This window comes from Trichoderma atroviride, chromosome 6 (genome assembly GCF_020647795.1).
Source record: "Trichoderma atroviride chromosome 6, complete sequence".
Lineage (NCBI taxonomy): Eukaryota > Fungi > Ascomycota > Sordariomycetes > Hypocreales > Hypocreaceae > Trichoderma > Trichoderma atroviride.
Window position 1 is genome coordinate 2,426,506 of NC_089405.1, and position 11,666 is coordinate 2,438,171.

Sequence of the window (11,666 nt, forward strand, 5' to 3'; positions counted from 1 at the left end):
CTGTGCAATTGGAGCCACAGCAACGCTAGACACCAAATGGTAGCCGCTCCCGGGGCTGCTTAGCGCCTCGCTGCTCCGGAGTACACGGTCTCGTCCCAGCTACTGTGCGCCAAACCATGCTCAAGGGCATTGTCTGATTCCATCCCTTCTTTAGCAGTGACGAAGTGGCTCCCGGGAGAGTAGAGGGGCTGCTGTCCGTTATTGTTTCCGTCTGTTCTGTCCATCTGCGCCGTTCGGGGCATCCCGCCTGCTTGTGCTATAATCAAAGCGCCTGCGACTCCGTGCTTCACATCCTCGGTTATTTGCTGATGCTGTGGACCAGAGGACTTGAAATTGGGAGTAGGACCACTGGTAAGAAGCTGCTGCTGCTGTTTCGCCGGCGACGGCGTGACCGACACGATGGAAATAGAAACATATGATTACAAGTTTCATCTTACATCCAAGATGGCATCGAGAGGAAACGTTTCGCTCGCACCCAAAGAGGATGGCTGCGAGTTTCAACCGTTCTTCATCCTCAGCTTACAAGCAGCAAGCTATGCGACTGCTGCTACCTACGACTGAGCGGAAGGAGGGAGGGGGGGTGGTCTGGCAGAAACGCATTCACGTCCATGTGCCAACGCCAGTCCATGCATTGACTCTTGGTATGCCGGGAGTCATCTTTGCATCTTCGGCTGGCGTTTTGCTGTTTTCTGCTCCGTTTTGCTTTTAGCAGCGGAACTGGCTATACAGGGCGTCTGCATATCCGCCTCCATCTCCAAAGCTCACGCCTTACCGTGCCGTACTTGCACACCCTCTCAAATCGACGACCCCCATCTAGGCGTACCCCGGCTGGCCCTGATGACAGGGAGCTGGCATCAACGACAGAACGGCCCTAATCGTCCACCCCTGTTTCCCCATCATGCACCACATGCCTTACCACCCACCCCGTCTGCGGCTCTCACTTGGGGGGGTCCCCTGCCTCTGCAGAGTCCTGGGAGGCTAGCTCACAAGAGGGCCCGAGCCAGGATGATCGTTTCTGCACGCCCCCCCTTGGACATGTAATCCCGGCCTGGCTAGTCTCTCTTCATGTGCCAGTCCCGCTGATCTTCTCCTCTTTGTCCAGGGTCGCTGCTCTTACTGCAGTACGGGGATTCATATCCAGATAGCCCACCGCCCTCAAAGCACAAGTTGCCCCTTGCTCACGATCCATGGCACAAGCGCCCCGGCTGCCACTGCCTTTGCCGCTACTGTGAAGTGCCATCCTGGTCATGATTTTTTTTTGTGAGAGCCACTCCATATCAGCCGGGTCCAGGACTTGTGCCGATTCACACCACACAATAACCGTCCCTCTCGTTCATACATAACCCTCATCATGTCCGTCCTCATCTGGCTGCTTTGACACTCGGCATAACTTGCTTCATTGGCACAGTCTACTTCATTCTATATTCTGTCTCATCTCCCTTCCTTTTCAAGTTATCCTTACATCTTTGACTGCATCAAGCATCGATATATATACTATATACATATACACATACCTATATATATATACATCATACCTGCCCCTCCCTTCGTCTAAGTTGAGACTTTGAGAGAATCTTAGCTCCGCAGCCAACGAACAATCTTTTGTTCTACTTTTATATATACAATTTTCCCCCCCGACAATCCGCCGCTCTCACATCAACATGACTGCTCCGTTATCCCAACCTACCGTGGCTGTCAAGGACACCTCTGCCACCATCCGCAAGCGCAGAAGACGCGCCCCTGCTGGTGGTGCCGCAGACGACTGCTTCACATGCTCGAAACGCAATGTCAAATGCGATCGTCGTCGACCCTACTGCTCCCAATGCCTTGAGATTGGCAACGAATGCTCGGGCTACAAGACTCAGCTTACATGGGGTGTCGGTGTTGCCAGCCGTGGCAAGCTTCGTGGGCTGTCTTTGCCCATTGCAAAGGCCCCTCCCGTCACGCGTGAGCCCAAGAAGTCGCCCGTCTCGCGAGCAAGGGCCCATTCCAGCGCCGCTTCTTTGTCGACAAACATGTCTCGAAGCCCAATTGACATTCCGTCAACCACGCATACGGCTTCCACGCCGACTACTCCGGCCTACCAAGTCCCCGCGTACGACTACCTCTCCATCTCACACCACAACCACACCCCGCCGATGACGCAGAGCGGCTGGGGATACTCTCCAGGCCTTGTGCACTCGCCGGATGTGACGCCGAGATATGCCAGGTACCCTCTTCATCTGAGCACTGATGCGCTTTCCTCTTCATGCGAGTCGGTTGGCAGCGAGGTCGACTACCTTTCTCCTCTGAGCTCGTCTTATGCCCGCGAAGAGATCCCCTTCAGCCACAGCCCAAACGTCCTGTATGACGGATATCCTGCACAGCACAGCTCTCCCATTGCGCAGAGCCCTCCTACCGTGCTGGTTCTTGACCACTGTCGCGCCCCAACCTCATATCCTGGGCTCGTCTACGCCCCATCAGAGCCTCACTCTGCCCTCAGCCATCACATGGATCCTTTTGGGTCGCACCTGGGCCACAAACTTATGCGGGGTTGTGAAAGCCTCAGTGAGCATCACATGGCGCCCTGCCCGGCCTTTCCCTTCTAATAAGCGAGCAGGTGTCTCTGAAGTCGATGCGGGTACCGGTGGTGGCTCCACACCTCGAATTGCACGAAAAGAATTACAACAGCGGAGGCGCCATAGCAGTGGCCAGGTGCAATGGTTTGGGCAGGTTGGCTCCAAGACGGATCTGTTGGCCAAGATGCCGTTTTTCATGGACTACTTCAAGATTACAATGGCCCCATCTATGGTCTTTATAGATGGTCCTCACAACCCTTTTAGAGAACACGTTCTCCGCCTCGCTCTGCACAATCCTAGTGTGCAGCATGCGATTTGTGCTTTATCGGCTTGCAATTTACGAATGAAGCGAAGATTGAGCTTGGGATACGGAACTCGAGAGTTGCTTACAACGCTGACACTGGAGAAGCAGGCCGCAGAGGCCACTCCAGGACCAGAGATTGAGGATCAATCACTGTCTGAAGAGGTGCAGCACCGCAACTTGGCTGTAGATCTTTTGAATCGGCAACTAAGCGACCCAACGAGATCACATCACGACTCTGTACTTGCAACGATCCTTCTCCTGTGCCATTATCGAATGGTCGAATCGGGCGTGGCAAAATTTCATACCCAGTTTGTGGGTGTGCGCCAGATTCTGGCCATGAGAAGGTCCCGAGAACCAGCCTCATCCAAGGACTCTTCATGGATGGAAACTCTGTTTACCTACCTTGACGCCATTTCCGCCAGCATCAATGAGCGAGAAGCGCAGCTGGCGCCTGGGTTCGAGGGTGTGTCCCCTGATGTACAGGAACTACCTGCAGGATCCGAAAACATGATTGGATGCGATCGAAAGCTTTTCAAGACAATTGGCAAGCTAGGCCGCCTCAATCTTTTATCCCAGCATCGGTCTGTGCAAGGTATCAACGACTCGACGCCATCTGAACAAGACAACGCAGACGAGACCTCAACCCCGACTCCACAATTTGATGGAAATGGCTTCGGTACCACAATCAATGATGACGAGATGCTTGCTTCTGCAATGTATTCCTCCATATCCTTTGATGAACGCCGAGTCATCTTCTGGGCGGAGTGGAGAGCGGCGCGAAAGGAACTTCAAGATTGGCAGTTTGACGCATCTGCATTGGCTAAATCACTGCCAGGATCACCAACCACAGGACAGGTCCGGGATTTGGGAGCCGTCTCCGAGGCATTTCGTTATGCGGCTTTGCTCTACTCGGAGCGCCTTGCAAACCCACAGACATCATCTACGCATGCCAACTTCCAGAATCTTGTCAGCCATGTTGTTCATCACGCCACGAGCTTGGAGACTAGCAGCTCGGCAGAAAAGTTTTTACTATGGCCACTGTTTATTGCGGGGTCAGAGTGCATCGTGGAGTCACAGCAGAACGTTGTACGTGAAAAGTGCCGTGGTATCATGAGCCGATCCGGCTACATGAACAACCTGGCCGCTCTCGACGTACTGGAGAAGCTGTGGTCAGGGGAGATTAAGAATGACGCAAAGCTTGGCTACTACAGCGCTATGGGAACTGGCCGAGGCCCCTTCAACTGGACCAAGTGCCTTGGCGGACCAGGCGCCGGGGTCGAGTGGATTATGTTTTGATATGGAGAAGGTTTGCTTCCTCTTTTGACTGTATATACCTTGTTGGCTTTTTTTCTTTTCCTTTTTTTCTTTTTGTCTGTGTTTTTTCTCTTTTGTTTGTTTTCTTTCTTCTTTTGGTTTATCACTTGTATATGGTATTACGCGATGAAAAAAAAATATGGGCATCAGTTTCTGTACAATAGCTTACTGTCCTGCATGGACTTTGATGATGAGCGGCAATGTCTGCATGTATTGTATTCCAGTTTTGGGGATCTCAACGAGTTAGTTGCATTAGCTAGCGGGTATAAACAGCTTGGCATAACCTTGGCGTTTTACAGCAATGGAATTGAGTTTTTAATAATCACTTTTGCCCAGTATACACATACTCCTTTAAGCTGCGCATTGTGAGCTCTAGATAGCAGTTGAAAATTGGCGATGGAACGACAAAGTATGCACAAGGCAATTCTCCCTCATCGAGATGGCTGTTATCAATGTCACGTTTACTCTTGTGTTGGTACGATAAGATAGGATAGCAGTGTATGACGGTTCGTACGATATTGGCATATCTGCTCAGACTGATGAGGCTAGTTTTCGGCGATGCCGGTTTCAAAAGTCCATAGCAAAAGGCCCCTCTAAGGAAACGGGTGGAAACGGGCAAGCTGGGCGAGGACTTGCGTATTCGCGTCCGCCCAGATGGGGAGAGAGAGGGATGAACGTCCCCAGCTGCAAGGCACAAGGCGCCAGGCACCAGGCACCACGATAAGTGATACCTACTAGTAGTACTAGGTGCTTGCTGGCAAGACAAAAATAGACATGGAAGAGGGGGAATTGGTGTTGTTAGTTTCTTGGGTAGCACTGCTCTCACATGTCTTGTCCTACTACGTGGTACTGTAGTATATGGTGGCAGTGGCAGTGGTGCTGGAGCTGGTGAAGGACATGGGGGCGTGTGGTGGTGATTACAGTATGGAACAATATGGAACGGGGCCAGCCGAGAGAGGCCCGAGGGAGCAGAGAGACGTTGCTTGTTCAAAAGGGAAATGGGATGATGACATGGAGGGTGATGTTGGCCCGCCGTATCTTGGAGGATTTGAGATGGACTGCACGAAGCAACATCTAGGGAGGGCCGTGAAGGGTGTGGCGTGTAGCTTGAATCTAGATATTAGCGCCTCGTTTTTCTCCTACAGGGCACTAGTAGATAGTAGGCGGTAGGTAGCCTCTGCTCTCTTGGCCTGAATCTCATCACTTTCTGTGTTATGCCTAGCACTAATACTAGCACTACTCATTTGCGGACACGGAAGATTGATTCGGCAGATTGAGATACTAGCTCGCAGTAAGCGGAAAAATTAAGTTAAAAAAGGGCACGGATAAATACGGAGTATTAATGGTAGTAAACGGTATTGTGCATGGCAGCGGGCGCCCAGGATCGCCAGGATTCTGGCACTACTGGGAGTGGAAGGAAAAATTACATGTAAGAGAGAGAGAGAGAGAGCGAGAGCGGCCAGTAATAGCGAGCTACAGTACGCTAAGCATGGTGGGAAGAAAAAAAGTCGCGTGGACGGGACAGGGCATTGGAGGTGAGATTTTCAGGGTCCCTACCTGTTCCTTTTAGGATCATCTTTTTCCGTTTTGCTTAGGGGAGAGGTATAGGGTTTCCTCTTTTGGCCGAGGTTTATTACTGATTGTAGATGGAGATGGAGATGGGATTCTTAGGGATGGGGGCGTGAGATGGGATGGACGGATGGGCTTCTTTGCTTTTTGGATGAAGTATGGAATCTTTACTCCGTTGGGAATATGCTGTTTAGTCAGTTGAATGCAACGAATGTTGGCTCACCCGTAAATAATGGATGGCGGATCGGCAAGGGCGAGTTACTATTACACAACTTGGCTATCCAGGTACAAAAGGACACCGGCTCTCGGGAGACGCTCGTCCGCAGGCCGACGGGACGGTTTCGGGGGAGATGCTGGCGAGAGAATGCTACGGTCAGCATGGAATTAACTGTGGTTACAGTTTTGTGATGATGAGGTGACAAAGGTATTTTTTCCGCGACATGAGACTTTTGTTGCTCCTCTTTTTTTTTTCCCTTCGGATTATTTTCCTCCTCTTTTTCTTCTTTTGTTCCCTCTTTCCCAGTTGCTCTTAGTTTGAAGTTGTAGACTGTGCTATTTTGCGTGATATATGGAATATCCCGTCTTTTGTCATGATTCAGGACTTGCGCGACTAGTATAACCGTAATTCTAGACCAGCGCTTTTCCCCCACGGTTGAATCTGTTAGTATTCATGTTATCTAGCTAGCCTTTGCAGGAGAAGCGGAATAAGGTCAGAGGCGGCCGCGGGTCCTCGTCGGCTACAGATACGAGTACCGCATACTTGTATACTGTATGTACAGTAATCGGGGCATTGACGCCATGAACGGCAAGATGTGTTACCGGGTTCAGCGCTTTTTTTGCCGACTGTCTAGTCCAGGGGGGGGCTGGCTTGGCCAAGCAGGCAGAGATCAATGAGTGATGCTGCTAACAAGGTCAGGCCCAGCAGTGAGAAACGAACCAAGACGACAAACGACGAAAAACTCCGGATCATTTCATGCATCGACCTGGGGCTCTCAATGCCTAGTGCTCATTGGCTGGCTCGGATTGGACGGGAAAAAAAGAAGAAGAACAAAGGACCAGGTGATTTGAGAAAGGGCCCTAGGAGATATCAGATCAGAAAGAAAGAGGGCCGTAAGCACAGAGATTGCGGTGGCCTGAGCGCGAGGCTTATTCTTTTTTTTTTTTTTGCTCTGTGGAGGCGAGCTTATTAAGTGCGAGTTGTGAGGCAGGGGAAGGGGATTTGAGAGTTTGGGTATTGATTCGTGTAAGAAATCTGGTAGATTTATGCGGCGTGTCTTGTGAGTTTCGACTTGTGTGGTATATTCACTAGTATCGTGTGGCTGATTTCTTCTTTCTTCTATTTTTGACCTCTTCTTCGAAGCGAGATTCTTAGTAGTGCTGGGTGCGATTTAGGTTATGCAGATGCATGTCCCTGGTGGGGTGTAAGTTATGATGACCCTGCTCCGTAGCATAACCCCGAGGGCGATTGCCATGATATGATTCGAAGCCTCGTATACTTGGAGAGCTTTCTACTATCAAGCTTATCTGTTGGCGGGACGCAGATCCCCAGGCCTAGAACGGCTGATAATGGACTAGACAGACAATGTAATCAGGCAAACCCTCGCGTCTAAGTGTATAAAAAAAGAACAGAGTGCTAGTATACGCTCGCTATGCCAGATGGCGGAATAATCTGTGCAGATCTTCATCCGATGATTGGTGTGTTGTTTCCGCGGGATAGACTAGGGACCGTTGAAGAAAGATGGTGTGTACAACTACTAGCAGCATTTCACCTTTTGGGACCACTTGGGTACGCGAATGGAAAAACAGGCGAGGGTGGGAACATTTCCTTCTAGCCCTCTCTGTGCCCTTTTTACTATAGATGATAGATATTCTTACTTTACTGGACTAGCACTACACGCTTTTGCGGACGCCCTCCCGCTCGGCACTTTTGCATGGGGGATCTGCTCACTAAGAGGGAAAAAAAGAACTGGAGGACGGACAGAGCCACTGGCGCTTACACCGGGCCAGCAAATGCCGCTGGATCACGGACTTGAGTTGATTTGATGGGCACGATCTGGGGGGGAGGGAGTGATTCGTCCGCGGCTGGGCGAGGCTAGCTCACCGTTCTTAGACTCTGATCGTGGCAAGGCTAATGTTTAGTCTTACAGAGTGAAAAGAAGACTCCATTGACTTTGTTCTCACTCCCAGTGGTCGATGGCGTGTAGTTCGCCTGAAACGTGGCTGTGAGCCATGCATGCTGCTATATCTGCACGGAAGAAAATTCCGCAGCTCGGTCAACCCTGATGGTGAATTCTTTCGCTCTTGGCAAAAACGTGTTTGAACCTAATGCAAGGCGTTTAGATGATAACGAAAAGAAACGGCCCCAGAATGTAAGCATATAGGGCGAATAAATCGGACGCTCCGTCCCCCCCCCCCCCCCCCCCCAAAAAAAATTATGGGCAGTTTTTTTTTAGGCCCCCCATCTGCGGCACTAAAGTGACAGTTTGGACGGGAAAAAGAATCCAAAAGTTTCCTAATTGGGACCAAGCGAGGTGTTTTTGTCGAGTCGGATTCGCAGATGGATCACACGTGTGGGCGTGCTTAGTGTCTGTTGCGACTCATTTAGTTTCGGTAGTTGCGAGTTTTTGGAAGAGGTTGCCTTTGCGATACCGAGGAAAAACGTGGTGGTGTGAGTGAGCGGACCGCCATGGGCGAGAGGAAGCTGGGAAAAAGTGCATCGAATCCATTCTCTTAGCTTGGGATTGTCATCGTCGATGGCATGTCACCGCATGGCATCGAACCCAAGGCGCAGTGGAGGGTGGGCTTGAGGCGATGTAATGCTATGTCGTGCCATACGTTCCGGTGCCAAGGGACAGGATGATGTTGTTGAAGCTGTGGTCTGTACATCCGGATATGGTAATACGCTTGATGCGTAAACATTGTATAAGTGCGGACTGCGGACAACTGAGGATTCCCGACGTTGGAGAATGTCCATGGGATGTGACGTAGCTGGAAGCAAGACGGCTTATTTTGTTTACCATCTCCCCCGGCTCTCTTATTAACACGGCCTGTGAAGCAACCAAGACGAACAACGCCTGCGGCAAAGCGTAGAGTATCCGCAGCAAGCCATCAAGGTATCCATGGCTGGATTGGATTCCAGGAACGCGGCACGCGGCACGTGGTAGGCCAAGACTATATGGCTCGAGAAGGCTAGAACCAGGCAAGATTTGTCTGCAACATAGTGGCATCTGGTCATTTTAGGATATACTGCTTTCGGGAGGCTTGACTCGTGGGCGCCATCATCACTGACTAGCCGGGGTTCTTGATATCCAAGACACATCGCCAGAAATATTAACGGCACTAGGACAACGGGAGGTCTCGCTCACACAGCACTTACAGCAGTTTTGGCCCTCGGCTGCTCTGATCCACGGACCTGGGCCCAGAAAGCCAAGGCCTCAAGGTTCCTGCGGCTGTGGCGGCGGCTCTTTTTTGCCTGCAACCACACCTTGTTGCCTTTACCCCGGGAACATACCTGTAGAGAAACGCACACACGAGTGCCTTACTTGGGATCACCAGGGGGGGGACCAAGTAGGCTATGTATGTACCTTGCCCTGTGCGGGTGATGTATCAAGATACAGGTGCCTGTCTGCCCGCGTGCCTCGGCTACAAGCATTTACATTTTTCGCCTCTTTTTTTTGTGTTGTTTGCCCTGTATATACCTTCATGTCAAGGCTTACATGTGCCCTGTATTACCAGCATCTCTCGAAAGCCTGGGTAAGACAACCCATCCGATGGAGAGATGTACATCAAACGAAACAAAGAAAAATAAAAAGCCGAAATAAACCAAAAGAAAGGCCGCTTTACTTTCGGTCCGGCAAGGGGACTAAAAGACAGACGGACGAGGGGAGGCGTATAGTGCTACTATACCATCTTGCTGGTGGTGCAGGAACTCGTGTGGCCCTGGACCTTGTCTCTTTTCGCCTTGCCGGCTCCCTGTTGCCTGCCTCTAGAACCCGCATGATTGCAGAGCAGGAAAAAATGGAGAGAATCATACTGCATTATTTAAAAAGACGCCCCAAAGGTGGTCTTCTTGCGCGTATCTAGTGTGGTCATGGTGATGGCGTCAAGGTAGTTGAAAACACCCACTGAACACTAGGACTGGCGTCTAAGTCAAAACTCGAAGCAAAAGAAAAAGAGCCCCGGCGGTTGTCAATCCGCAGCTTTCAGCAGCAAGGGTCCTAGCCCCCCGCCTAAAGTAAATTACAAAGTTCAAGGCGAGACTGTCCCAGTCCATTTCTGACAGCAGCTATACTGCAGTAGGTAGGATCCAGGGGCAAGGAAGGAGGAGGAACCGACCCCCCTCCCCCCTCTCTCTAGCCTGCTTCTGGGAATTTCCATCGTGGCTCATTTTTTGTGTTTATACAGTAGAGCATAACGGCCGGGCTGCGGCGGATCTGCAGATTCCACCAGTGCCTCTGTTCTTTATGCTCCACGAGAAAAACCACACCAAAAGCGTATCTGCAAGGTGGAGGGTTGGAATAGAAGAGAGTCAAGAAGGGCAGGGGTTGCACACTTACACCCCTCGTCCTTGGGGCCATCTCGCTGCAACTAGCTCGTTGGGTGTACTGTAATACAGACTCGATTTGTGACCGGACATGCCACTGCCGCATCGTGTCATTGTTGGCCCTCTCTCTCTCTCTCAGCTGCTCTTCTTTGCCTCTTTTGATACCGTTTTAAATCTTGACAATGCGGTACTACTACAATACAATTGAGCGTAAGACATGGTCTTGGGTTACATATATACACCCACCCCCATTTCTTATTGTCTTTTTTAATATTGCTTTTTTTTTTTTGCCCTCTTTGCATGGGTTTTTATTTGCCCTCTAAATATAGGCCAAAGCAAATACTACACGTACTTTTCCCTCTTCTCTCCCCCGTACTATCTTGACGTCATCTACACGACGAGGAGTACTTGTAAACTGAAGGATTCATCCCAACACGTGTAATCGCCAAAAGAAGAGCCTGGTGTAAAGAACGGGGGTAAGGGAGGAGCAGGAGGAGGGGATAAAAAAAATGCATCTAATTAATACTACCTTTTTTGACCAGGCATAGAGAGGCATGGCTGGTGCCTGCAAACCGTTCCTGCTGCTAGGTTCTTACTCCGCAAAATCCCATGGCTTGGATTGGTGCATTGGGACTGGACCTGGTTCTCGCTGCAGGAAGGAGAGTCAGCTGTCTGTGCTACCTACATGTGTTTAAATTACGAGTGATATTCCGTATTAGTGTGTTGCGTAGATACAGAGCACGGCACGGCATGATACAGTATGTGTAAGTTGAGTTTGTTAGTTGGCGTCTGTTAGTTAAGCATGTCCGTCCCAGAAACCCGTTTTCGCCGCGGTGGCGTTTTTCTATTGACGGAATAAACAACTTCCATCATCCTTCGCAGAGGCTTCCATCTTTTCCCGCCGTCCGCCAGTCCGGCCAATCAACATGAGGTGACCGTCAGCCACTAAGACCCGGCCGCGCCTAAGTCAGCGAGTCAAATCAGCCCCCCCCCCATGGCAGTTGAGGTTTAGGCCAATTAATCGATCAGCCATCTCGCTAGGCACTGGGACAGAGGGCAGTTCTGCCAATCGCGTAAAATGACAGATGACCCATCATGGCTGTGGCTGTCGCTGCGCGGGAGTGGATGGGGGCAGCAGTGGCCTGGAGGCCATGTTCGCCAAAACGGTTCCGTCTCACTCACAGACAAAGCTCCAAGGGGACCCCGGATGGCTGATGCTGGGAATACCTATACAACTACAACTACACTATAGAGGAACAAGCCAGCTCGGCAATACTCCGCCCCCCAAGCTGCTTTGCACGGTCTGGGATATGCCTGCTTTGCCTTGTTGAAGCCTTGTCTGGCTCTCTCTCTGTGCTAGCATCGGTCCCTTGAGGGC

General features: G+C 50.9%; 2 protein-coding genes across 3 annotated transcripts; both read left to right on the plus strand.

Annotated features, from left to right (window-relative positions):
- The first annotated feature begins 394 nt into the window (after window positions 1-394).
- On the plus strand, window positions 395-4,493 carry TrAtP1_011395 (uncharacterized protein). Of its 2 annotated transcripts, XM_014084556.2 has the most exons (2): window positions 395-2,547; window positions 2,600-4,493. In XM_014084556.2, exons 1-2 carry the CDS (start codon window positions 1,662-1,664, stop codon window positions 4,156-4,158), a joined length of 2,445 nt encoding a protein of 814 aa, XP_013940031.2. In that variant the 5' UTR covers window positions 395-1,661; the 3' UTR covers window positions 4,159-4,493. The 2 variants fall into 2 exon arrangements, with proteins under 2 accessions (XP_013940031.2, XP_065971195.1); XM_066115097.1 differs by having other exon boundaries at window positions 395-4,493.
- Window positions 4,494-6,635: 2,142 nt separating this feature from the next.
- TrAtP1_011396 (uncharacterized protein) lies at window positions 6,636-6,935 on the plus strand (the record flags this gene model as incomplete). Its single annotated transcript, XM_066115098.1, has 1 exon — window positions 6,636-6,935. The coding sequence occupies one exon, from the start codon at window positions 6,636-6,638 to the stop codon at window positions 6,933-6,935; it is 300 nt and encodes a 99-aa protein (XP_065971196.1).
- Window positions 6,936-11,666: the final 4,731 nt, after the last annotated feature.

Coding starts and splice junctions, on each gene's coding strand:
- TrAtP1_011395 (XM_014084556.2), top strand. CDS start 1,662: ATGACTGCTCCGTTATCCCAACCTACCGTGGCTGTCAAGGACACCTCT. Junction 2,548..2,599: donor GCGGGGTTGTGAAAGCCTCA/GTGAGCATCACA, acceptor ATAAGCGAGCAG/GTGTCTCTGAAGTCGATGCG.